Here is a 27,533-nt window from a genome sequence, read left to right as displayed (position 1 = left end):
TGAAAGCCTGAATATTTCTAAAATCATTTTTAGAGGCTGGGGACACAAGAGTGAAAAACAAACAATAATTCCTTGGCCTTATGGAGGTGACATTACAGTGTAGGAAATCAAGCAATAAATAAGATAAATAATTAAATAAGCAGTTGAGATGAAGATAAATGCTAAAGAGAAAAATTGAATAGGCAAGGGGAAAGGGAAGTTGTACTTTCAAAAGGGTGGCCAAGAAAGGATTGACTAAAAGCTGACCTTTCAATAAAGGCCCAAAGGAGATGAGGAAGAATGTATTGGGAATATGACTGGAGAATGTTTCAGGCCAAGGGACAAGAAAATTCCAGAATGATGGCAAGGGCAAAGGCCTTCAGGTGGGAATGTGCTTGCATGTTTGAGATTATCTTTTCAGTGAGGTTTCACTGACCTCCCTACTTAAAATTGCAACACCACCTAATACTCCCTGTCCTTTTACCTTCTAATATAAAATTTATTTATTTATTATGTTTATTATTTCTTAACTGCCTCCTCCTATGAGAAGGCAAGTCACATTAGGGTAGGGATTTTGTCTGTTTTGCTTATGGGTGTATCACAAATGCCTGTAATGCCACTTTGCACATAGAAAGAGCTCAATAAATATTTGTTGAAAGAGAAGGAAAGACTCTTTTAGGACCATTTGGTCCTGTCCAAAATGACCATAAAACATCTGGCTCATGCCAAAAGGTCCTTGATAATTGGTCATGTTTGGCCCCGTCCGAAATGTCCATGGAGATATTTGGTCTATAGTAAAAGGTTCTTGATATCGGCCCTGTCCAAAACCATTTGGCATGGACCAAATATGCTCATGGACATTTTGGACCAAATGTCAGCTAACTGGAAAGACCGGAGAGGCATAGCCAGAGGAATAAAAAGAAAATTAGGAAACCAAATGAAGAAAGTATTTCAAAGATGAATAACTATCTAAAATGCTTCTAATAAGTGAGGTAAAATGAGGACTGAGAATTGGCCATTGAGTGAGGAACAAAAAGAACCCTCCTGAACCTGACATGGATAGCAGGGCAAGGAAAAATGTGGTTGGAATGGGTTCTAGAAAGAATGGGAGAAGAGAACTATGAAGCCAAAATGAGATCTAAGACAATTCTTTCAAAGAGCTTCACTGTAAAAGGAAGGAAAAAAAAAAAAAAAAGAGGACAGTAGCTGAAAAGGGAGGTAGGGTTAAGAAAGAGGCTTTTTAAAGATGAGAATAATAATGGTATATTTTATGTGGGTGGGAAAAATCCAGCAGAGAGAGAGAGAAAAAAAAATAAAGAAGCAAAGAACTACAGGAATTATCTTTTGGAAAAGAGCAGGGAGGATGGGATCCAGCGCACATGTGGAGGGGCTGGCCTTAGCTCGAAGCACAGATGGTTCATCCATAGTAACAGAAGAGGAGACGGAGTATTCGGGCACAAATGCTCGTAGGTGGGTTGATGTGGTCGTGGGAGCTTGCGGAAATTCTTTTTTGATTGCTTCTATTTTCTCAGAGAAATAGGAAGCAGTGTCATCAGCTAAGAGTAAGGATGAGGGAGGAGGTGTGGAAGGTTTAAGGAGACAAGGTATAAAATAGTTGTCCCAGAAATGCAGAGGGAATAGAGTCCAAAAATGCCTTTGGAGTGCCAGGGAGCATTAAGGACCCACTTGGGTTAGTCATCGTGACTGGGGGTGTGTTTTTCTCTAGCCACAGTCAACTGCCTGAGTGTGGGCAGGAACTAGGCAGAGAATTGGCTTTAACCAGGGTTATGTTTAACCAGGAGTGTAGGACAAAGTGAGACCTGGTTGTCTGTTTATTTTCCACATACAGAGTAAACCCCCTTCATGACACAATAAATGAGGTACACAAATTCAACTGCACAAAATGCAGGGTTGCATTAATGAGACAACGAAAAACAGCATTTTGAGCTAGGTCTGTACTATCACAAAACGCGGAGGAAGCGTATTAGAACTTACGCTGAGCACAGCAAACCATGCAATGAGCTAAATAGAGTCGCAAATGACTAAGAGACCAGCCAGGCCTAATCCCACCCCTTTCTAAGGCCACTATTAACTCCCACCCTGACCCCACTCCTTTAGCACCAGGACACGACAACTCGGTGACTTGGTTTGCCTCCTTTTGAGAATGGAGGCAGGAATGCGGTCTGGAGCCTAGGCCAATCACGTTATTATGTAAATTCGCACTGTCTTTTGCCTTATCTTTTCAAAGATAACAAATAGCAAGAGAAATAACAAAGGTAACTGCAGATAAAAAAACATCACAGAGCTCTTGGAAAATACCTCAGGTAATGAGTCTACTGGAATTGCCGTTAACATGTACAGAAAAGGGAAGTGCAGATCAGAGAACTTCTAAGAAAATGTGACATCTCTGAACCAGTATGAACGGATACCTGGGAGGCCTGATTCAGTGCAAGTTCCAGACCATACTAGTGAAACGAGGATAGTTATCAGTTAGCCATTAATAAATAATAAACTGTAACCCGTCTTCACTGATCAGGCTTGCTTTAATAAAAGCTTGCATGTGCTCCAAGGGTCACACAGCCTAAACAATAAGATGTTGGCCAAGGTGAATTTAGGAACTTGGAGTCAGCTGTGTCCAGTTTGAGCTCCAGCCGGTTAAGACTGGCTAGGTCCACCGACCCTCCATCTGGGCATGCGTTGAGTGGTGGCCTTTTGACATCAGAGGGCCCAAAACTCCACCCTCTGGTCACGCTAACGCCACCATTTTCTGAACATACATCCCATGAAGAAGCCTGTAGCTTAGCTGCATCTGCACAGAACCAGGATCACCTCACCTTTTTCTTATCTCTAATTACCTTTCCCTAGGTGCCCCACGCCTCAGCTTTATCTCATAAATAATGAGAGCCCCTTACCTTCAGGGAGGTGGGTCTCAGATTTGTTCTCCCATATCCTCACTGGACTGCCTTGTGAATAAACCCTTTCTCTGCTGCCAACCTCGGTGTCTCAGCCTTTGGCTTGCTGAGCAACAGGCAAGCAAACCTGATTCAGTAACACACTAGAACTGTTACGCTGGAAGGTTTTCCAGCCAGAAAGTTTACCTTGTGCTGCTCACGTTTCCGTTGTATTGTGTTGGCCGTTTCCTCATGAACTTGCTGAATGGTTACTTCCTCTCTCAGGGCCACCTCTGCTCTATATAACCAGGCCCCTATGGTGCCCAGGGGTGCAGGAAGAGACTTATCAAGTTGTATATGCCAATCAAAGAGCTGAAATACAAAAGTAGAAAGACAGTATCTTAACACAGAAGACAATTCCTAAAATTCCCCCAAATGATTTTAAAGCCTACAAAATGCTTGAAGTTAATAATTTTGGGTTAATGTAATAAATATCAAGTAAGAAAGTATCTGTGTTCTGAATCTGATGCTTTGAGAAGTTCAGAACACAGATATTTTCCTATTTGATATTTATTACATTAACCCAAAATTATTAACTTAAATGGGGAGAAAATGACACTTCGAAGCAAGTTTTGAGGAAACTTAAAATACATCTTAGACATGGAAGGATATTATTGGGAGATTAGGCAATTTTCTCCTTATAAGGAATAGCATAAAGTGCCCACTGATTTTCAGACTGGCTTTTGCTGAAAGGGAATGGACTGGCTTTGCTGACGTGCTCAAAGATGCAGCAATTATACACCTGCTGATGTGTATTCTTTAAAACCTTCCCTATGATGAAAACAGGTCCAGAAAAATCAGGGTTGTCTAGACATCTCTGGAGGAAAATGAGTATTCACGATTCTTACTATAATAATATAATTCTCTGACCATCTTGTCATTTCTTCCACTTCATCCAATTCTCAAGTACTGTTTCCTAGCTTATTGCAATGAGAGGTGGGGTGGGTTGGGGTGCCTGAGATCTAATCTATTCTTTGATAGAGTTTAATGGGAAAAGTTAGATTATGAAAATGAAGAAAATAGGGTGAGTACGAGGCAAATATTCCCATGAGTGACAGAAGTTTCAGAGGTTTTGAAATCTTGGTCTTTAAGTTTGCAAAATATTAATATGAAAGTTACAGAGCAATTTTCCTTCAAGTTCATGACCAGATAAGAAGATAAGCTTAAACTAAAGAATATAAAAATAAATGTGAATATAGGAAGATGATTAGCTGTTGATGAAATCTGATGATGGAATTTGGAGAAGCTGTTGGGGCCCCATTCCTGGGGAGTCACCTCTTCTAAACAACGCAGGATGAAACTGTGCAAAGTGAGAAGTAACCCAGGTGGTCTTTCAGGATTTCAGTGTGTCATCTGGTCAATGGTGATATCACACTTAGGGCAGGCAAAGCAGGAAAGAGTTGTTAAACAAGCACTTCCGCTAACTGAAAGGAAAACTTGACAAGTGGACAAAGTCTATCCCACAGGTAAACCTTCCCACCTCAGACAGAGATAGGAGGACCTGATGTAACATCATTTTGAAGAAAGAGATGACAGAAAATATCTTTGACTAAATCATATGAGTCTAATGAAATGAATCGTTGGAGAACTTACCCTAGAGGACACTCTATCCCAGGACTGTTTCACCAACGCTTGGTCAAGTGACAATTTACCATCTCTGTGTAATGGTTGTATCAAGTGTTCAATCTGTTTCCTTTTCATTTCATATTGAACTCTGAAGTGCTTAAATGACTAAAAGAGGAAGAACAGCAACAACATGGCAGTTAGTCAAAAAAGGCAAAAGCAAAGGAAACCACATTTCCTAAATAACAATCCTTTATATTTGGATAACGTTCAATAGATGTTGTTGATAATAATAATGGCAGTCGTGATGCTGAAAGCCGCTAGCGTTCATCAAGCCCGGATGATGATGAGCCTGGCACCATGCTAAGTGCTCTGTACATATTATCTTCTCTGGCTCCCCATCGCCCTACAGCCTAGACAAGCCCCGTTATTACTACCACGCCCAGAGGTGACCTGGCAAAGACAAGTAGTAGAGTCAGGACTAAAGCCTAGGATTTCTCATTCCTAGTTAAATAACCTACAAGCCAGTCCCTACTCATCAGGAAATAATAATCAACAGGAGTATAAATCTATATTAATAATCAAAATAGTTGCTTTCCTTTAAAGCACCAAACAATTTACAAATAGAAATTGCATATATCAAAATAATACAGAATTAACAATATCTTAATTTGTGTTTAAGTAAGTCTGTATAAAGAGGTTTACTTTAGGGGACATCACTTAGGTAATAATCCTTTGCTTTAATTTTATGGTGTTAAAATATTAAGTATTATATCTTTCTTTTGTCACAGTATGGTTAACATAAATTCGTAATATGTAGACTTAACTGTAAGTCTAATACTAACCTCAGAAAGTAGTGATTTTAATGAAAGTCCTACATTTTATGTTCAATTAACACATCCTAAAATATGTCTCCAAGTCCAAATATGAATTGAAAATGCCACTCAATGTGCAATTATATTAAAGAACATGAGAATAGCCCTGCAGAATCTAACAGATAACATTTGAAAGAATTTCTTAAGTCACTGAGTAAACAAACATGTAAATTCACATAACGAACACTTGGGGGAGATGGTGAATAAATATCTTCCCACAAATTTTACCTTCCATTCCCTCTAACTTAATGTAATTTTAAAATACCAAAACATAAAATCAGTCTTCAATTTTGTTCTACAGAATTCTATATATGGAAAAACTGGAAAATACACTATTAATTGATAAGTAGAAACAGAAGATTTTGATTACATAATAAACACACAAATGAAAGAAAACATTCCCTCTGCTGTCTAACCCTATTTTAAGAGACTTGTGATCATCTTTGGCCTGAAAGGAATGTTTCTGATTTATACTTTTCTAATCCTTCGTTTTCATCTTATAAATTAACATCTGTATAACCAGTAACTTTATAACTTGGAATTTATTTTTTGATAATTTATGCTAAGACTAAAACTCGCTAATGGACTAAATAAGTACATTCACTCTGTTCTTGCATTATAGTCTCAATTTACTGATTTAATCATTTTAATGGAGCTCATCCCAGAAAATTATCTTTTTTGGGGAAAAAATTACATTATGTTTCACAGCAAAAAGTACAAACATATAATCACATACGGAATTTATTGCATTGCCAAGTCCATCAAATATAATACTGATGGCATCATCAATCTGAATTCAGGCACGCTTTACACAGAGGATTATATAAAATCACACACTAACTCTAACAGTTAAATCTTTTATCATCTGCCACTTCGCATCTCTTATATCACGCACACCTTTTTTTGTAGCAAAAATGATCAAAACATAATGTATATTAGAATATACTATAGTTTTGCCACTAAAATGCAATGATATTTTAAGTAGGAGAAAATGTCAATGCTACACAGAGTTAAGTCACAATTTAATGGAAAAAACTCTGGAAGTGGAAATTGGAAGCTGAAATACAATTAATGATAGTGTAATGAGACTGGGAGAAAGAAGAACCACCACAGCAATAATAACACTGGCTGCAATGTGAATGCAATAGTGTTGAAGGAAGCAGGTGGCAGGAGAAACTGATCTCATTAACGGGCCCACTCCAAATAGTCATGTTGCAATTTTTTATTTGATTCAGTTTATTCTACAGTAATTTTCAACTTGGCACTGAAGTCATTTTTTGGAATTTTTTGTTAGGTAACATCTGTAAGATCATGAGTTGTACAAAAACAGCAATTAAATGTGTGTGTTTTGGGTCATCTACATGACTGAGTTCTCGGAAAGTCATGAAGCCTCACAACTCTATATAGTGCAGATACGTACAATTTAAAACTACCAACTCCATATCTGGGTGTATACCCAAAGGAAATGAAAACAGGTTATCGAAGAGATATATGCACTCCATGTTTATTGCAGCATTATCACAATAGCCAAGATATGGAAACAACCTAAGTGCCCATTAATGGATGAACGGGTAAAGATGATGTGGTGTATATATACCCGGAATGTTATTCAGCCATGAGGAAGAAGGACCTCCTACCATTTGTGACAACGTGGATGAAACTTGAGGACATTATACTAAGTGAGATAAGGCAGACAGAGAAATACAAACGCTGTATAATATCACTTATACATGGAATCTAAAAAAGTCAAACTCATAAAAACAGAGAGCAAAATGCTGGTTATCAGGGGACTGGGGGTAGAGGGGAATAGGACGGATATTTAAGTATACAAACTTCAAACGAGTAGTAAATAAGTCCTAGATATCAAATGCACAGTACACTGAATATAGACAATAATACTGTATTATAATCATCAAACTTGCTAAGACAGTAGAACTTAAGCATCTCAACCACTAAAAAGAAATGATAATTATGTAACATGATAGAGGTGCTAATTATTGCTACAATGGCAATCACATCACAATATATAAATGTACTAAATTTTTAAAACTATCTATTTATATAGAAATACAATTATTAAATTATATGTAAACAAGATAATGTATATTATTTCTTTAAAGACATTTCTCATTAATATCATTTGAAAGATTAAACATAGATTAAATGACAAGTATGAATCCTACTCATGAAAGGCTTTTAAAAAAATTGAAATCTGTTTTCCATACATTACCTGATATTTATCCTGCAAATTTGATTCTGTCATCTGTGCCCTTGTCAAATCTCTTTCAAATTGTTCTATCCAAGCTTTTGTTTCCTTCAAAATTAGCCTGTCTTCTCTCTAGAAACCAGCAGACATTACAATTGTATTAGTATCTGTGCATTTACTTAATTGCTGATTAATACTTGCCTGATCCTAGAATACACTGAATATTTAATAAGTTCCAAATGTCTCTGAAAAATTTTCTTTCTCCCTGCCCTCACCTCTTTTGGAGAATAAGAAACAAAGATTCTAAAAAAAAAAATCTTAATTATTGTGCTGAATACTGAAATTACCTACCTCCATTGTTCTTCTCAAGAAACATTTATTTAATTAAGAAAATGTGCTCAAGAAGAAATATGTAAGTACAAAAATGCTCAGAAAAAGCAATGGCTGAAATGCGAGTGGAAACAGGCCTGTAGCTGCTTCTTAACATAAGGCCGTTGGTAACACAGAGGACTGTTCTGGATCAGATTAATTTTGACTGAATTCGAGGAGCTACAGTCACAGTAATATTGGATTACTAGTGTGTATTATTTTTAAAAACATTATCCACTAGTATAACATAAGCTCCATGAGGACAGAAAGCACATTTATCTTGCTCAATATGGTATTCCCAGACTCCAGCAACATGGAACCTATCAGATAATTTATCAAATTATCTGCTGAATGAATGCATACAAGCTACCACTCACATCTCAAAAATGAAAAAAAGTTGGACAGTTACATACTTGCTTCCACAAATAACAGGAGTATTTCTAGCATTGATTTAGTGAAAATATCCTAAATTTTCATCGAGACTTCATATCTGGTAAGAAGGCCAAAGTGATCACAAACATATTTAACATGATTTTTTGGCACTTACAAATAGCTTTCGACTACAGCATCTCATCTGATGATCACAGCCCTGTGGCCCAGATGAAATGACTGTCTGCTGACAGGTGAAGTGGCACAGAAGAAAGAATTCTGGCTATGGAGGCAGGTAAAGCTGGTTTCAAATTCTTGTTCTGACCTGTGTTAGCTCTGTGAGTTTGGCCACAATATTTTTTTTTTCTTTTTTGAATCCTGTACTTCAGTTTTTTCATCTTTCTTTATATTCCATCTAGGCCTGAAGTTAAGGGATCTATCAACACAATAGACTTTATGCCGATACTGGAATAAAAAATTAGGAGTAACTAATTTCATATCAAATGTTGAGTTAATTTTTATCTCATGCTTCATGAAGCATGAGTTTATGTATATATAAATATGCTACAAAACGTATAATGTGTATGTTTGAGTGAGCGCGAGAGAGAGAAAGAAAGAAAGAAAAGTAGTGAGAAGGCTGACAGTTCAGCTGCTTGACATTTAGATGGTCTCTATAGGCAAAGAGTCGCCTGTGTCTTTGAATGCATGTGAACGTCACCGATTGAAGAAAAGCCCAGGGCAGAGGTTGGCACACGTGCTATCATGATCTGTGTCCTCTCTCACTTCCTGGTGTTACAAAGACAACCCTCTTCTGCCTGGAACAATTTCCCCTGGATAATGCCTTGCTCAGATCTCAGCTCAGGCACACCCTTCTCCGGAAAGCTTTTTCTGCCCCACAAGTCTCAGTTGTGAGTTTCTCTTCCACCAGTGGTCCTCAAACTTTAGTGGACACTAGAATCACCTGGAGGGCTTGTGAAACAGATTATTGGGTACCACCCTCAGGCTTTCTGGCTCAGTCTATCTAGGGTGGAGGCTGAGAATGTGTATTTCTAACAAATTTCCAGGTGAATCTGATGCTGCCTGCTGGTCTAGGGACCACATTTTGAGAACATTTTTCTACAATCTTGTAACAACCTGATATTCCCCCAGTAATATTCAAATATTCAAGTATTCCCCCAAAATGCACTGTATTTTTTTTTTTTGGAAGAAAAATTAAGTCTTACTTATTTTTAAAACCAAACCACTAGGAAAATATATCACAGTCTTGAAACAGCAAACAGGCCGTATTATCATTTCAAGTAATAAGTTGGTAAAAACACAACAAGGTCCTTAATAAAACGATAAGGTGCCAGAACTAGGGCAAGAGCAACGCATGTCGCAAAAGTGGTGCGACCACAAGTGGTGAGCCAGAGGCGCACGGCAGCGCTCAATGCACTGGGGCACTTGCTGCACGGACGCCTGGCTGTCCTCACAACGGCCGGCGCTGCACCGGAACGTGAGGCCCTGCATCTTCCAGATGTTGTCTCTCTCCAGACTCTTCTTCATTTAGTCCACCGCCTCCTGTACCCGGAGCTACTGCAGCTCCACCAGGGCGGCCCCGCGCTGCTCCGTCCCGCACCGGCGTCCACATGGACTCCCGCGCACGAGCCCGCCCCCGCGCTGTATTTTATTGTCCACTCTTTGTCTCTTTTTCCCCCCTGCATTCCAAACCCCTTATGTATTTTTCCTTCTCCCGCCTAACACAGTGTCTGGCACCTGGTATCAATAAATAATTGTGAATATACGATTGATTGGTAACATAGTTAATTAGAGAAAGATATGCAACAGGAGCCCAAGACTCCAAAGCCTCAGCCCTTCCCATGCTGTCTCTTTTGAATGAAGAGGTGAACGGGGTCACGGCACATGTTTTATTATCGGTTGAAGCACTAATGACATATGAGCTCAGAGGAACTCAATGCTCTTGGTCTACCTCCAAGGGACCTGAGGTCAACGTGACCACTAAGTGAGGCCCACCAAAGTGAGTATGGGACTTCACTGTGAACCTCCAAAGACAGGAGGCTATCATCACCTTTTCTTCACCGATTGAAATTATTTCACAGAGTCATCGGAGAGAAAAGGATTATGTTCTTAAAAACAGCTTCATTAGAGTACATTCAGTAAATGACTTTTTCTAGTGGTGGGGAAGTGCAATAAGATTAAAAAGGATGTAGCTATTTACACACTCAACATTCTCCTTTTTAAGACGAAAATGAAGCATAAAATAATATTTAAGTTCCCAAAACCCATTTAGTGTAGTGGCTTTTCTTTTTTTTTTTCTTTCTTTTTTTAAATTTTATTTATTTATTTTTGGCTGTGTTGGGTCTTCGTTGCTGCGCACAGGCTTTCTCTAGTTGCAGTGAGTGGAGGCTGCTCTTCATTGCGGTGCACGGGCCTCTCATTGCAGTGGCTTCTCTTGTGGAGCACGGGCTCTAGGCGCACGGACTTCAGTAGTTGTGGCACGCGGGCTCAGTAGTTGTGGCTCACGGGCTGTAGAGCGCAGGCTCAGTAGTTGTGGTGCACAGGCTTAGTAGCTCTGCAGCATGTGGGATCTTCCCGGACCAGGGCTCGAACCCGTGTCCCCTGCATTGGCAGGCGGATTCTTAACCACTGTGCCACCAGGGAAGTCCAAAGTGGCTTTTCTTCAACTGGTAACTTTCACATGTACTGTGAAAGACATAGGCGACTATTTGCCTACAGAGACTATCTGAATGCCAAGCGGCTAAAGTGTCAGTCAGCATTCTCACTACTTTTCTTTCTTTCTTTCTTTCTCTCTCTCTCTCTCGCTCACTCAAACATACACATTATATGTTTTATAGCATATTTATATATACATAAACTCATGTTTCATGAAATATGAGAGAAAAATTAACTCAACATTTGATATGAAATTAATTACTTCTAGCTTTTTATTCCCATGTTGGCATAAAGTCTATTGTGTTGATAGAGTCTTAACTTCAGGCCTAGATGGAATATAAAGAAAGATGAAACAACTGAAAAAGAGGATAACTTGGAAATGGGAAAAAATTCTTAATCATGAATTCCACAAATATTTTTTTGAGCACTCAACATGTGCCATGAACTTTACTAAACCATACAACTCAACATTGTGCAGAAGAGATCTGACGAAACTCAGGATTACAAACTAATTGAACACTTACCTTTTTCAATTATTTCCTGCTTAATATTTTAAAGTACAAAAATAAATCTTTAACTTTATTTTAATTTTCCACGTCACATATAAAGAAACTGTAGTTATTTTAATTTTTCCTTTTATTAGTGCTATTAAGTATTGTTAAAAAGAAATTAATGTCATCTTATATTTAAAGATTAGTGAGGAAGTCCATGGGAGTGGCTTAGACTGCAACTAACATTTAATAACACATATGTCATTTGTTCTACTAGAAAGGAAAAGGAAATAACAGAATTAAGGTGTTAAAATAAATGTGTATATAAAGACAAATACATGCAAAAGAATGGCTAACAAGCTACAGAATGCAGAATGTTTGAAAGAGGTCACTAATTCAAGATTACTTAAATCTTACCTTAAGAATTTGGATAGAATTTGCAAAAGATGGGAAACCTGGAAGTATTTCCTAACAATATGAAAAGATAATATATAGAAAAATAATATAAATCATGGAAAAAATTATATAGGAAACAAGAAAAATGGCGAGGCATCTGTCTATAAATAAATAGACAATAATTTTAAGGGTATAATTATTTTAAGATGTTTTCACAACTTTTGAAAGTATCAAAATGTTTGAATCAAATAAGGCAGTGTAGTATTGTAGCATTTGATGTTTTTGTTTTAATTTGTAATAGTCATATGTGGCTATATATATATTATACATATGTCTTGAAGTAGTAAACATTTTGAAAGGAGAACAATGTAAAGAAAAGGTATATGGATTCATATTTTTCTCTATAAATACTGTCATAATATGCATCTCTGTATTCCTATACAATTAAGACTGTGCTGTGCTTCTGAAAGCAGTCAGTAAAATTTGTTGCTATGGGGGAAGTAATGAGTGAATAAATAACTGAAAGTTTAATAGATGAGAGAGATAAGCCAACATGCCTATTTTATTTATTTACAATTGTGTGCTAATTATCCAAGGACTACCTTTAGGGAAAAAGTTCCTTTATCAGTTTTAATGGATGAAGTAAGAAAGGCATAGCAATGTCTATTTCCAATAAGAAAATTTGACTTAAAATAGTATCTACGTAATATCTAATTTAAGTAAATTCATAAAAGGGATATGAAAATCAAATACACCAAAAAATGAAAGCCTGGTAGACATGTTGATGCCAATATTTTTTAAAAATGAATTAAAAGAACCATTTAATAAAATCTGAGTAGACAAATAATGAGGATTTCTAGGTGCTGACACCAAACCTAATATGTATAGTGTATAAAATCTTAAAGGTTCATTAGACAGAATTAGGTGGCCATTTAGCTGCATTAAACAAACATAAGCCCTACATCATAAAAAATTAAAAAAATTCTTTTTATTCTACTCAAAATATTCATTTTTAGATGCTCATACCCTACATTACAAATGCCTCATTAAAAAAAAGAGTAAAGCTTATTTTTTAAAAGAAAAATCAGAATTTATCTTCTAGAGAATGAGATTAGTTTCTTAATAATAAAGTTCTTTAGTATAGTATATTAACAAGTTTAAAGCAGGAGTGTGCTTCAAATCTCTGAGGATTTTTGCATTAAATCCTTGCTCATGAGCATTAACAGAAGTATCTCCTGTTATTTCTCAGACATTACCAGCCACCGTGTTTACTCATCTGGAGAGATGATTAATGTCAGAGAAATTAAGAGTACAAGCTTAGAAATCAGCTCAGAAGTAAATCCAATTGGGTAACATAAGAACTTGAGATATGACAATCAGGTGCAAAGCTGATATTCTCTATGCTGTATGAGGTAAGTCTAATACACCTCCTTAAAGAGTTTCTTATTCACAGAGCACTGCCCATGCCCAATTATATTCTCAAAACCCAGAAAACCCCAAATGAATCCCAAGCACACGACTCAGTCCACACTGCAATTTGCACAGAGAATCTTTCGCTTTCAGTGGTGCTCCTTAGGAACATTATTTTTCTAACTATAGAATAAGTCACTCTGGTGATCAACATTTGTGCCTGAAGCCTGGCAAGGAACAAAAAAAAAGTTTCTTGAAACCATAGTTTTTTAAATAACTAACATAGTTCTACCAAATGCCACCTTAACTTCATCCAAGTGACCTAGGAAACACCAGTTACCGCTGTTTTGCTTAATTCTTTTACGAAGATTTCTATTAGTGCAAAACGTTTTCCGACTTGAAAACTTTGGTTTATGTTCCCCTGACCTTTTCCTTCCTTAGATCCGTTTCTAAGACACATAGTACACTTTGCTTTTTGTTTTTCTTGTTTCTCTTCATTATAATCTCAAACCTCTCTGAAAACGTTAGTTGAGACCTCAACAGTAAAGACAGAGAGATTGTTTTTAACATGTCTTGAAAATTCCATTTATAATTCTTCCCTGATGTCATTTTGCCTAATAATTAATTTTAAATTCAGTAGTAAATCCACGTCCCTCTAAAAAAAAAAACACAAACCCCCGAAAAAAACCCAAAACCAAAACAACAAAACAAAATCAAAACTAAACAATACTACAGTACTTTTAAAAAATAGGAGAATAATATCCATTGTTGTTCAAGACAGAATGTAGGCATTCTGGTGTGCTGGCTGGACTGTAAAATGGGAGATCTTTCTACAGGAGGATTTGAAAAAATCATTTCAAAAGCATTAAAAATCCATATGCCCTTTAGTCTAGGAATTTCTCTTCTAAGAAAGAACTGTAAAACAATGCTTATTACAAAATTGTTCATAGAAGTATTTTTTTATAACAGCAAAAAATCAGAAATTTTCAACAATTAATATTGGGTAAATAAATTACTGTACATCTATATGATGTTCTAGAAAGAATGGCATGAGAAGGGTTTTGTATGATGTTAACAGAAAACAGAAAATTATAAAATTGTATATATATTACAATTCTATCAATATTTTTGTTAAAATATTTTATGTGTACACACATGGAACTCACACCAAAGTATTAATTTTTTTAGAATAGATTATCTGGGGCTTCCCTGGTGGCGCAGTGGTTGAGAGTCTGCCTGCTAGTGCAGGGGACACGGGTTCGAGCCCTGGTCTGGGAGGATCCCACATGCTGCGGAGCGGCTGGGCCCGTGAGCCACAACTACTGAGCCTGCGCATCTGGAGCCTGTGCTCCGCAACAGGAGACGCCACGATAGTGAGAGTCCCGCGCACCGCGATGAAGAGTGGCCCCCGCTTGCCACGACTAGAGAAAGCCCTCGCACAGAAATGAAGACCCAACACAGCCAAAAAAAAATAAAAAAATAAAAATTAATTAAAAAAAAAAAGAGATGAAAAATCAAGCCAGCAAAAAGAAGATATTAAAAAAAAAAAAGAAACATTCTCCTTCAAAAAAAAAAAAAAAAAGAATAGATTCTCTGCAGAAGGTCAAGTACAGGTAATTTTCTTTTTCTTTTTCTCCCAACTTTTGTTTTTGTTTATTTATGACAACAAACATATATCATTTGAGCAGTATGAAAAATGTAAATGTTATTTAAACTATTGAGAGGCTGAAAATCTAAACACAGTAAATAATTAGAACTTTCATAAGTTTGCCTTAATTACATGTTTGCAATGAGTAGCAACTTATAAATCTAAAAGTCAAAATTAGATTTTATCAGACTGAACAGAAGAAGGGAACTCAGGATCTAAATGCATAAGTAATATGATGGATATAAAATTAATTCAATCGTCAAATTGCTACAATAAAGTTTCCCAACACTGCTACTTTACTTTATTCTACTCTACTATTTTATTTCATTTCATTTCATTTCATTTCATTTTATTTGCCATGCCATGCTGTTTGGGGGATCTTGGTTCCCCGACCAGAGATTGAACCTGTGCCGTCGGCAATGAAAGTGTGGAGTCCTAACCACTGCACCACCAGGGAATTCCCTATCTTTCCTAGATTTTAATCCCTCACTATCATATGTTCAGTATTTATTATTAATAATGCTTTCTCTGCTATATCCAACATACAAATCAGAGAAATCTTTCCCTCTAATCTCCTCCCCAGTTGGTGATATCAGTCTTTACTCAGTTGCTCTCATATTAAAATGCATTCCAGTTTACCTTTTTGAAAACAGCATATTAAAAATCCAAGTCACTACCATTGAGTGTATTATCAGCACTCAAAGAAAAACAAACACTTACATCATTCTCTTGCCCATCAGTGCCTGTACTGTGAACGTCGGGATAATGTTTCAGAAACTGGGCTATGTAGGTCATAATAGACTTCTCATCTGGTTTATCCACATCAACATCTGGAAAAACCAAACCCAAATGTGAATAAATTAATTAGCATTAAAAAGATTTTAATAATACAAACTTTGAAATCTAGAGAATACAACAAAAGACACTGTCCTAAATGCAAAAGAAAAAGAGAATACTACTTAGAGATGGGGAGAGGAAATACCAATTTAGTCTGGATAATCCATGGGGGAAATTTTACGACTCAGAAAGATGACATATTTTAACCAAGAGCTTTTAGGAAAGTAGTACGTGTTTCATTTAAATAATCTCTACACTCATCAGAAATGTGAGATATATATAGTTATTCCTACATTCTGTCTAGTTACTAAAATACAAATAATATGTACATTTCAGAATTGGGGTAGATGAGTAGTAAAACATGCTAACAGATGTGGCACTGAGTGACAAGTGACTACATAGTCTGTATACTACATATGGCCAAATATCAATTTATTTTAGAAAAGAGAGAGATGCCTTATGTCCAAGTCCTTACGCAGCTTCTCCATTGTGGAGCCTTCCGTCTAAGTCACTGTACTTTGAACAATCAAGTACTCTTTGAGTGAAACAGAGCCTGAAAAGATCTCAATCACTATCATTTTAAAGTATATAGATGTTTACCTAATTAAATCAGCAAAAATCTAGGAAAGATATTTATATGAATTTAGTAATTATAGAATCAGGGTAAGACTGGATACATAAAAAGTGTTGAATGTTTTCAACAAGTCTTAAACATCCCTTTTAAAGGCAATGGAATATGGGGTTACATTTGGAGATTAGAAATACAATATCTGCACCAGTAGAGAAAAAAAAAAAAAACAGAACAAAAACCATGAAAATCAAAATATAAAACTGCCCTAATATTTTGTATTGTTTCTTGTGATTTGAAATATAATTTCTAGCGACCATCAATGTAGGATTTAAGAAGTGGTACAACTCTTAAAAGACTTAAAGATAATGTATTCTGGAATTCACGAGATGACTCAGAGGTGATTTTAGAAATGATAAGATCACTGATGTGGAGAATGCATGTGAAGAGTAAAACTTTCATGAAGAGTGAAAGTGGAAAGAAAAACAACATTTAATACATGACTTAATATAGTATATGTTTTTAAATACACATGGGACTAAATCATAAAACAATTGTTACAATAGATATTGGTCTATTTAATCTGTATTCCTAAGAGTTTATATGTTCAAATTGTCTAAAAACTATTTGAAGGGGAAGTTCTCATTAGGAAAATAATCACTTTATATGTGGGATAGCCTTGCATTTGGGCAAACTCAATTTCTGATGATCAAAGAAAATATTAAGATCCTCTGTCTGGTGGATATGAAAGAACCATTCATATCCTCCTCCTATCCTACTCTAGGAAAAAATTTCAGCTCTGATGCATTCTCTGAAGTTGAGGGCTGTGATATTTGTGCGTCTTTCCCTTTGAGCTGAGTAGTGTCCTGGATACTACTGGGTTTTTGTGTGTGTGTGTGAAGACACAAGGTGGAAAGTCCTTGGCTCCCCTAGTGAGACTGGAGCGGGGGCGGGCACCACAGTTCCCTAAAATGGCAAGGGATCGCCATGCTGCCATCATCTCAGAGGAAGCCAAGCAGGTAGACACTGTTTTAGAGCTAGAAACGTTCATTCTGAAATCTCATCTTTAAAAATAACTTGCGGGACTTCCCTGGTGGTCCAGTGGTAAAGAATCCACCTTCCAATGCAGGGGACGCAGGTTTGATCCCTGGTTGGGGAACTAAGATCCCACATGCCACAGGGCAACTAAGCCTGCACTGCAACTACTGAGCTCACACGCTCTGTAGCCCTCGCGCCACAACTAGAGAGAAGCCCAGGTGCCACAATGAAGACCCGACGCAGCCAAATAAATAAATAAATAAATAAATAAAATAAAATATTAAAAAAATAACTTGCTTTCACTGTATCTATATTTTTGCATTCATTAATGGAAATTTCCATAATTACCAAGCCAAATAAGAAATTATCTGGGACTTTTGGAAAATTCACTTTGACCCTTTTATTTCAATTTAACAAACAACTAGAAGTTTATTAAAGGCATCAAAATTGCCTTTTGAAGGCTTGACAGAGTTAACTCCATTTCCAGAAAGTCTTAAAATTCACAGCCTTACCAAAAAGTTGCCAAGAAATTCTAGTGAAAGATATTAGGTCAATCACTTGGGTAGTTTGCCTGATTGACACCTAAATACTGGGTAGTTATCAACACTTCTAAGTTTCTAATGACTGACATTTTAAAGATACGCTCTGAGATTACTAACAATTTTTTATTCTTCCGGATTCTGTGATACTCCTCCTCCTCGCAGTACACTCACTTGTAAAACTTTCATTCCATCCTTAGGTACATTGAGTAAGTACAGTTCCCCTGGCTGGTACCACCCATGTCAGAGGGCTGTTAGGAGCAACCAGCTATATTTTGCTCCCGTGTATAGTGGCAAATATTTTTCCAAAAGAAAACTGATGCAGGAAGATACTATTCCTTCCCACTTTTCAAAGTTTTCTGACCTCTCAGAAGGCATCTATAATATCTGGGTTTAAGATATATAACCCTACTGAGTTGAGGGATACAAGAGCCAGCAGTCGCTCAACGTGCCTTCGGGGTCTAGGAGTCTTGGGATTCCCAGCTCCGTTTCAGCAATAGTGAAAGCCTCCTCCAGGTTTTCCCGGTTAGATCTTCCTTTCACCTTCTCCAAGTCCACTAGTTCCGGTTGAATAGCATGGATGACTGAATGAAAGGCCACTCCACTTCTCCAACTCCGCCCGAAGTCTTTTACTTCTATTCCACTCTGCCTTTAAAAAAATAATGATAATGTCACTTTCTAAACAGGTAATGCACACTTCCTCAAAGACTCAATCCAATCCTCCTCGGCAATGGATGATATGCAGTTAGCTATACCGGTACACTGGTTTTGAGAAAAAAATAAGCAAAGCAAAATTTTTAACAGGTAACAAGATAAGGTGTAGAAATTCTGGTTCCGTACTTAAAGAGTTTTCTATATTAGGGTTTTCAGTAATTGAAAGACTCAATTGAAAGCACAGTTTTAAAGGAAACCAATAGAGAGAAAAAACACCTGGCAAAATAAAAAAAGGGAACATTTTAAAAACACCAAAACTGTTAATAATTCACCATTGTGTATTTTTTTGAAGAAGTCTCTAACACATTTCTAATGATAATGACAAGCAGCCTGTGTTGTACATGCACAGATGATAACAGACAAATATAATGTGGCTGAATTATATCAAATGCTGTAGAATGAATAAAATGCAAATGGTTGTGATCATGTCTCTAAATTAGTCACAAAAAAACCTATACTCCACATAAGTACAGACAAGATTAATTTACCCTACCATCAAACTGTTTGAGCAAATTGTTTTTTAAACTCTTTTTTTTAGAATTGCCTTGAGGGCAATGTGCTGGTGGCAAATCTTTGCTCTTTCGTGGATTTACTTCAAAACCAGATATGATCACTAAGAAGTGATTCAAGTTGGTAGCAATATTTTGGTGTTGAAAACAGAAGCGAGGCAAGCTCACAATGAATAATTTTCTTCTACATGTAACTTATCAACCATAAAGACAGTTTCAAAAAGAGTTGCAAAGATGTCTTTGAACAACATTTTTTGATTAAGTCTAGAGCCTTTAAAGGTGATCAATAAATTAGGTAACATTCAGTAGATAAATATTCTGGTAGTTTCTTTTTAGAAAATTAGTCTCATTACAGTTGTTTCTAAATAAAACAGAAATAATATCACTCAATTCTTTTTGTCTGCTATATTCTCAAAATTTCCACAAACTGTAAGAGACAATATATCTTACTGATACCGTGATTAATATAAAAAGTTGGTAAATGCCCTTACATTTTATCTCTGCAAACTTTAAGGTTTACTTTAAATCATGTTTTACCAATGTACACTCAGTTTGCATAAAATATATTGTGCTAAAAATAACATCCTTGGACCTAATCACTGGCTTCATAAATAAATATTTTAAAAACAATTTTGTAAGATCGCAGCAACATCTCTTAGTTCTTTTAGAGTTTCTGTCTCTGGTGGTACAGATATAATTTTTTCAGCCAATGCCTGACACACTGGCAAATATCCACCCAGGTTAAGCAGTATGTTCTTATTATCTATTCATTTGTACATTCGCCTCTGGCTTCATCTTACTTTTCTTCCTATATTTTCCCTTTGCCCACAGTTCCCCATTTTAAAATGTTTTTGTATTCACAGTCTCTTTATGCCACCTCAAATTATTTTTTAAATTTTTTTTACATTTTTAATTTTTTTTAATTTTTATTTTATTTATTTTTTATACAGCAGGTTCTTATTAGTTATCTATTTTATACATATTAGTGTATATATATCAAATCACATTTTAACAAATTGAGGTGGGTGGGGGACTCGTTCAAGATGGCGGAGTAGAAGGATATGCTCTCACTCCCTCTTGAGAGAACACCAGAATCACAACTAACTGCTGAACAATCATCGACAGGAAGACACTGGAACTCACCAAAAAGACACCCCACATCCAAAGACAAAGGAGAAGCCATAATGAGATGGTAGGAGGGGCACAATCACAATAAAATCAAATCCCATAACTGCTCGGTGGGTGACTCACAAACTGGAGAACACTTATACCACAGAAGTCCACCACTGGAGTGAAGGTTCTGAGCCCCACATCAGGCTTCCGAACCTGGGGGTCCAGCAATGGGAGGAGGAATTCCTAGAGAATCAGACTTTGAAGGCTAGCAGGATTTCACTGCAGGACTTCTACAAGACTACAGGAAACAGAGACTCCACTCTTGGAGGGCACATACAAAGTAGTGTGCATATCAGGATCCCGGGGGAAGGAGCAGTGACCTCATAGGAGACTGAACCAGACCTACCTGCTAGTGTTGGAGGGTCTCCTGCAGAGGCAGGGGGTGGCTCTGTCTCACCATGAGGACAAGGACACTGGCAGCAGAAATTCTGGGAAGTACTCCTTGGCGTGAGCCCTCCCAGAGTCCACCATTAGCCCCACCAAAGAGCCCGGGGAGACTCCAGTGTTGGGTCGCCTCAGGCCAAACAACCAACAGGGAGGGAACCCAGCCCCACCCATCATCAGACAAGCGGATTAAAGTATTACTGAGCTCTGCCTACCAGAGCAATAGCCAGCTCTACCCACCACCAGTGTCTCCCATCAGGAAACTTGCACAAGCCTCTTAGATACCCTCATCCACCAGAGGGAAGACAGCAGAAGCATGAAGAACTACAATCCTGCAGCCAGTAGAATGAAAACCACATTCACAGAAAGATAGACAAGATGAAAAGGCAGAGGACTATGTACCAAATGAAGGAACAAGATAAAACCCCAGAAAAACAACTAAATGAAGTGGAGATAGGCAACCTTCCAGAAAAAGAATTCAGAATAATGATAGTGAAGGTGATCCTGGACCTCGGAAAAAGAATAGAGACAAAGATCGAGAAGACGCAAGAAATGTTTAATAAAGATCTAGAAGAATTAAAGAACAAACAAACAGCGATGAACAATACAGTAACAGAAATGAAAAATACACTAGAAGGAATCAATAGCAGAATAACTGAGGCAGAAGAACGGATAAGTGACCTGGAAGACAGAATGGTGGAATTCACTGCTGCGGAACAGACTAAAGAAAAAAGAATGAAAAGAAATGAAGACAGACTAAGAGACCTCTGGGACAACATTAAATGCACCAACATTTGCATTATAGGAGTCCTAGAAGGAGAAGAGAGAGAGAAAGGACCCGAGAAAATATTTGAAGATATTATACCCGAAAACTTCCCTAACATGAGAAAAAAGTAGCCACCCAACTCCAGGAAGCGCAGAGAGTCTCATACAGGATAAACCCAAGGAGAAACATGCCGAGACCCATAGTAATCAAATTGGCAAAAATTAAAGACAAAGAAAAATTATTGAAAGCAGCAAGGGAAAAACAACAAATAACATACAAGGGAACTCCCATAAGGTTAACAGCTGATTTCTCAGCAGAAACTCTACAAGCCAGAAGGGAGTGCCATGATACACTGAAAGTGATGAAAGGGAAGAACCTACAACCAAGATTACTCTACCCGGCAAGGATCTCATTCAGATTCGACAGAGAAATCAAAAGCTTTACAGAAGCAAAAGCTAAGAGAATTCAGCACCACCAAACCAGCTCTACAACAAATGCTAAAGGAACTTCTCTAAGTGGGAAACACAAGAGAAGAAAAGAACCTACAAAAACCAAACCCAAAACAATTAACAAAATGGTCATAGGAACATACATATAGATAATTACCTTAAATTTGAATGGATTAAATGCTCCAACCAAAAGACACAGGCTTGCTAAATGGATACAAAAACAAGACCCATATATATGCTGTCTACAAGAGACCCACTTCAGACCTAGGGACACATACAGTCTGAAAGTGAGGGGATGGAAAAAGATACTCCATGCAAATGGAAATCAAAAGAAAGCTGGAGTAGCGATACTCATGTCAGATAAAATAGACTTTAAAATAAAGAATGTTACAAAAGACAAGGAAGGACACTACATAATGATCAAGGGATCAATCCAAGAAGAAGATATAACATTTATAAATATATATGCACCCAATATAGGAGCACCTCAATACATAAGGCAACTGCTAACAGCTATAAAAGAGGAAATCGACAGTAACACAATAATAGTGGGGGACTTTAACACCTCACTTACACCAATGGACAGATCATCCAAACAGAAAATTAATAAGGAAACAGAAGCTTTAAATGACACAATAGACCAGATAGATTTAATTGATGTTTATAGGACATGTCTTTTCCTTTTACTAGGACATGTATAGGACATGTCTTTAAGGACATGTTTATCAGACATGCTTTCATTTCTGACAGTACAGATAGTAGATGAAATTGGTAAAAAAAAAAAAAAAAAAAAAAAAAAGGGGGGGATTAACTATCTTGTGTTACTGAAACAGTTTTTTGATTTACTTCTCAAGTATTTTGAAATTTTATATGAAAACTGAATACACTCTGACAATTTGGTGTTCACTGGATATTTTATCCTTTTTCGGCATCTTCAGTCTTGTGAGAAGGATCAACCTTCATACTACAGAGTCTCACAAATTATAATTTTACAGACATGTCATATACTGAACTAGGTACAGATTCTAAAGTTATTTTATCCATGTCAGGTATGAAATTGCTTGAAAAATAAATACCAGGAGAGTGTAAAATAGCTTTTAGAAAAATGATCAACAATGTGGTAGCATGACAGAATCATGTGTTCATTCCAGACTATTCATGGCAGAAAGTGGTCATCTCCCTGAATCTCTACAATTTATGCAGCTGTTAAATAAATGGATCTCATTGAGGTGTTGATAGGTGGAAAATCCTTGGGTCCACAAATCTGGACATTTATACAGGTAAGGAAAATACAACTTCCACCAATGTTACAAACATACAAGTTGCAGGAATGACGATTATTATTAGACCCCTGCACATCATGTGTGAAACAAAACTTATGCAGGAAAACTCCAACATTATTGAATTTGATTTTATTTCAAGCTATATAATATTAAATGAAAATTTATTTACTTTGTTTAATTAAATGCTGTGTAGAGCAACAGACAACAGAATATCACATTGACATTATTACAAAGTTTTATCGCGATAGCATCATGATATATGTTGTAGCATGTGATCACCCGTCCTCTCCTACCCAACATGTTTCTTCTCCCTGCTTGGTTAAGCTGCAAAAGAGATTAGTAATACCCACTGTAGATGTTATGCAAAGAGCATGCCAGCAATGTGGGAAGGGCTTTTAATTTCATCCCTACTAGAGTCCCAAGAGCCACAAAGCTTTGCTTTCAGAAATATTTTTAATTGCAACTTGAATCAAAAAAATATACCCCAGGGGCTTCCCTGGTGGCGCAGTGGTTGAGAATCTGCCTGCTAATGCAGGGGACACGGGTTCGAGCCCTGGTCTGGGAAGATCCCACATGCCACGGAGCAGCTGGGCCCGTGAGCCACAATTGCTGAGCCTGCGCGTCTGGAGCCTGTGCCCCGCGACGGGAGGGGCCGCGATAGAGAAAGGCCCGCGCACCGCGATGAAGAGCGGTCCCCGCACCGCGATGAAGAGTGGCCCCCTCTTGCCGCAACTGGAGAAAGCCCTCGCACGAACCGAAGACCCAACACAGCCAAAAATAAATAAATAAATAAATAAATAAATAAATAAGAAAATCCTTTAAAAAAAAAAAAAAAATATATACCCCAAATTAGAAAACCACCAACAACACACTTTACAAGTTAAGCAAAACTATATAAGTTAGTAACACTAATTACATCTTCTCTATGTTTATTTTTTTCTCTCCTTATTTTTGCTCTTCAAACTCTTTAAAAATAGAACTTCCTGTGTTTAGTGCCTCAGTGTTTTATAATGATAAGTACTTGTTTACAACTATTTTCCAGAAGGAGAGAATTAGATGTGGGTTATATCTAGGCATGTGAAACAAAATAGAAAGTGAGTTAATTTTACATGTCATTTAGGAAAATCTTACAAAAACACAACTTCTAGGTGAAGAGATTTTATTACTGACCACATCTGACCACAAAGTATTGGTATGATCAATTGAAAACTCTATTGAAATTGCTATGAGAAAGTACTTTTTGAGAGTAGTAATTTTATATCCAGTATTCTCACATATATGTGCACATATGTAAATTTATCATGCTTAGAATCAAACTCCCAGTCCATATAGCTGGAGCTGACAAAAGAGTGTACATTCCAGATAAAAGATAAGATCAAAGAAAACATTAAAAAATAAAATTGCTAGAAAGTTTCAAGGTATAAAAACAAATATGATTATTTCAGGATGTGGACCTTAGTCCACAATAGTATTAAATAGAACTCAATAGTCTTATGAAGAGATAATCACGTTTAAACCTCTAATTTATTTGTGTAAAGATTATCTAATAGCAGCAGAAAATCCAAACAATGACCTAAATGGAATTAGTCCTCATGCTAATCAAGTGTAGGGATTAAACAACTTAATTGGGTCCCATCACACAAGTGAAGAAGGAATTAGTTTTATTACACCATTTTCCTAGAGTATCAGGGATGCTTTCTGTTTACATTTTAATTCAAGGGAAGAGTGAAATGAGAGCCGAAGCAAAGCCATTCATTCATACGTCGCCACAAATTTTGCAGTCACTGGAATGTGCACTCAGTCATAAACTGATAACTCAAATTATTCAAGGGTTTCTAATTTAAACAAACTCCTTCTTGGTACTTACTTGGCGACTGTGTACTGGACCCACTTTAATAAAGCCTTCTTAGCATTTCCTTGGATCTTGGTGGCCACCTTGCGTTTGCTTGGGGGGCTGGCGGTCTCAGAGCTGACCATGCTGTCCACGGAGGACACGCTGCTGGACAGAGACTGCAGCTGCGGTAGGTTGCTGGTCAACTCCTCAATCTGTGTGTGCATCAAGAGTCGGCAAAACGTCAGCATTATCTTTGTTCTTCTCTTCTCAGGTGGTTGACTTTTCCAACTTGATTGATCTTAACACCCTTAACCTCCCAACAATATAAGCTCTTAAAGAGCACAACCGATGTCTTACTCCTGTTTGCACTTCCAACCACATCTAAAACGGGACCTTGTACACAGTAATGAACACTTGTTAAATACATGCATGAATGAAGAAAACAAAACCTAATGGTTCTCCAAACTCAAAGAATGTACACACCAAGAGTGAATCCTAATGTAAACTACGAACCTTGAAATGATAGTGATGTGTCAGTAAAGGTTCATTAATTGTAACCAATGTTCCACTCCCATGGGGGATACTGGTTAAGGGGAGGCTATGCATGTGTGGGTGCAGGGAGTACATGGGAAATTTCTGTACTCTTTGCTCAGTTTTGCGGAGAACCTCAAACTGCTCTAAAAAATAAAGTCCATTTCTTTAAAAAACAACCTTACGGCTAGAAGAATTATCCCAGAGAGAACAGCAAGTTAATTTCTCCCCTTAATGTCTAATAGGAGCATAGAACCACTCCCTTCCAGAGGACAAAGAAAAACTTCCTGAACTCTTTTTACACCAATATTTCATCTCCATCGTGTTCTACCCACTTTTCAGATTGGGTACCTGGCCGAGTTCTTTGGGGAGTTCCATATATAACACCTTAGCGGAGAAAAAGAGGGCATTTTCTGCCAACAAAAAACAATGTACATGTGAAGGTCACATCTCTGCTAACTTGAGGTTCAGCCGCAAAGGTACAGAAAATGAGGGCATTATTCATTATTAAAATGTCCACCACTACCTCCATCTGTGACATTTATATCAACCGAAAAGGGAGCTGAAGAAGCACAATACCTGGAAATACAGAATAATGGTCCACATCAATCCGAGAACTATCGAGGGTCGGCCATCAGCTATATCAGTGGAGTTAATGTTGACTAATTTAATCTGTTTAAAAAGAAAAACTGTACTAGTAATGTACTAGAAGATTACAGACCATTTAATTATGCAATAAGTAGCACTTTACTAGACGTCAATAACATTTGGTCATGCCTGTGCAGCAGTACACGAGAAGAAGCAGGGTGAGCCATAAAAACAAACGAGCACACGGTCTCAGTGGAAATTTCAGGGGCATTCATTTGGTGCACACAATAAACACAACTACAGAACAAATTTCAAAAACTGGTTTAAAGTTGAAAAAAATATGACATCATGCGAGGAATTACCAACAAAATGCCAGACAGGAAAAAGAAAAAAAAAGGTCATTCTTTACATTCAGAGGTTGACTGGAACATAAAAGAAACTGTGAGGGGAAGTTTAAGAAGATGCACTTACTTTGAAATTTGTTACCAAATAGCATGAAACTTATGTTCTCTTTTACCTATAAAAGTCAGGAGTTAAAAATTCTAAAATTTGTACTAACCGGTGATCCTCTGTACATGGACTGACATGAAAAACAAAGGGAGAAGATGATACATATACATAAATAGTCCTTCAAAATCCACATTATTTGTTCAAAGGGAATAAAAATGCAGGTGGTAAATTTAGAGCGTGATTTGCAGAATACATTTTAAAGATAAAGGAAAGCCAAGAAATAGTTAAGAGAAATAGTTAATTGTTAAGAGAAATAGTTAAGAGAGTAGAAAGAGACTGTGGGGATTCAGTTCCCTACTTTGGGGCACTGACAACTATAAAGCACTCAGAATTAATCTGTCTACAATTGTCCCCGATTATTCATTTCAATGTCTTCCCAACTATGAGAAAGTCCCAGGAAAATAGACTTGTACGGTAGGTCCAGCTCAGTCAGCCTCTATAGAATACAACTAACTGCTCATCCCCCTCTTCATAATCCCCGGACAAATTAGAAAAAAACTAAAGTACTCCTTAGACTTCTAGCTCAATAATTCTCAGCCAAGATTGAATAAGGTGTGATATTAAAATAAAGTTCAGAAGTTTGTAAATAGCTTACTTTTTAAAAAATATCAGAAGCAAAATCATCCCACAAACACCTTACTCTTGAGTGATTAGCTTAAAGTTACTAGTTATACATTTGAGGAGTAAAGTAAAAGCTAGCACAAAAGTCACTGTAAATAATTTGAGATATACCCATGGGATTTTATCTCACTGCTGAAGTTCATTCATCAGGCTCAGAGACAGAAAAATATTGAGAACTTCCACAGATCACAAGATCATGTGTCTACTTCTTTTAAACCTAAGCACTGTGTAAGATAAAATACTTGTTGGTGGAAAATAA

At 37.0% G+C, this 27,533-nt stretch overlaps 1 protein-coding gene across 14 annotated transcripts in view; it reads right to left on the bottom strand.

The window, feature by feature from the left end:
- The window catches only part of SYNE1 (spectrin repeat containing nuclear envelope protein 1), a 463,872-nt gene that overhangs the window by 321,820 nt on the left and 114,519 nt on the right, over positions 1 to 27,533 (bottom strand). For 11 of the 14 annotated variants that reach the window (XM_057527516.1, XM_057527518.1, XM_057527519.1 and 8 more), the window contains exons 6-14: positions 26,703 to 26,723; positions 26,135 to 26,227; positions 25,058 to 25,236; positions 18,365 to 18,561; positions 15,651 to 15,760; positions 11,894 to 11,944; positions 7,599 to 7,706; positions 4,524 to 4,661; positions 3,078 to 3,242 (exon numbers count right to left, since the gene is read on the bottom strand). In XM_057527516.1, the coding sequence (XP_057383499.1) occupies positions 3,078 to 3,242; positions 4,524 to 4,661; positions 7,599 to 7,706; positions 11,894 to 11,944; positions 15,651 to 15,760; positions 18,365 to 18,561; positions 25,058 to 25,236; positions 26,135 to 26,227; positions 26,703 to 26,723 (1,062 nt within the window). The remainder of the gene's footprint in view (positions 1 to 3,077; positions 3,243 to 4,523; positions 4,662 to 7,598; positions 7,707 to 11,893; positions 11,945 to 15,650; positions 15,761 to 18,364; positions 18,562 to 25,057; positions 25,237 to 26,134; positions 26,228 to 26,702; positions 26,724 to 27,533) is intronic. The other 3 variants (XM_057527509.1, XM_057527514.1, XM_057527510.1) reach the window with 2 other exon arrangements.

This window comes from Balaenoptera acutorostrata, chromosome 14 (assembly GCF_949987535.1).
Source record: "Balaenoptera acutorostrata chromosome 14, mBalAcu1.1, whole genome shotgun sequence".
Taxonomy (NCBI): Eukaryota; Metazoa; Chordata; class Mammalia; order Artiodactyla; family Balaenopteridae; genus Balaenoptera; species Balaenoptera acutorostrata.
Note: the sequence above shows the minus strand (reverse complement) of the source record. Positions and strands in the feature narration are given on the sequence as shown.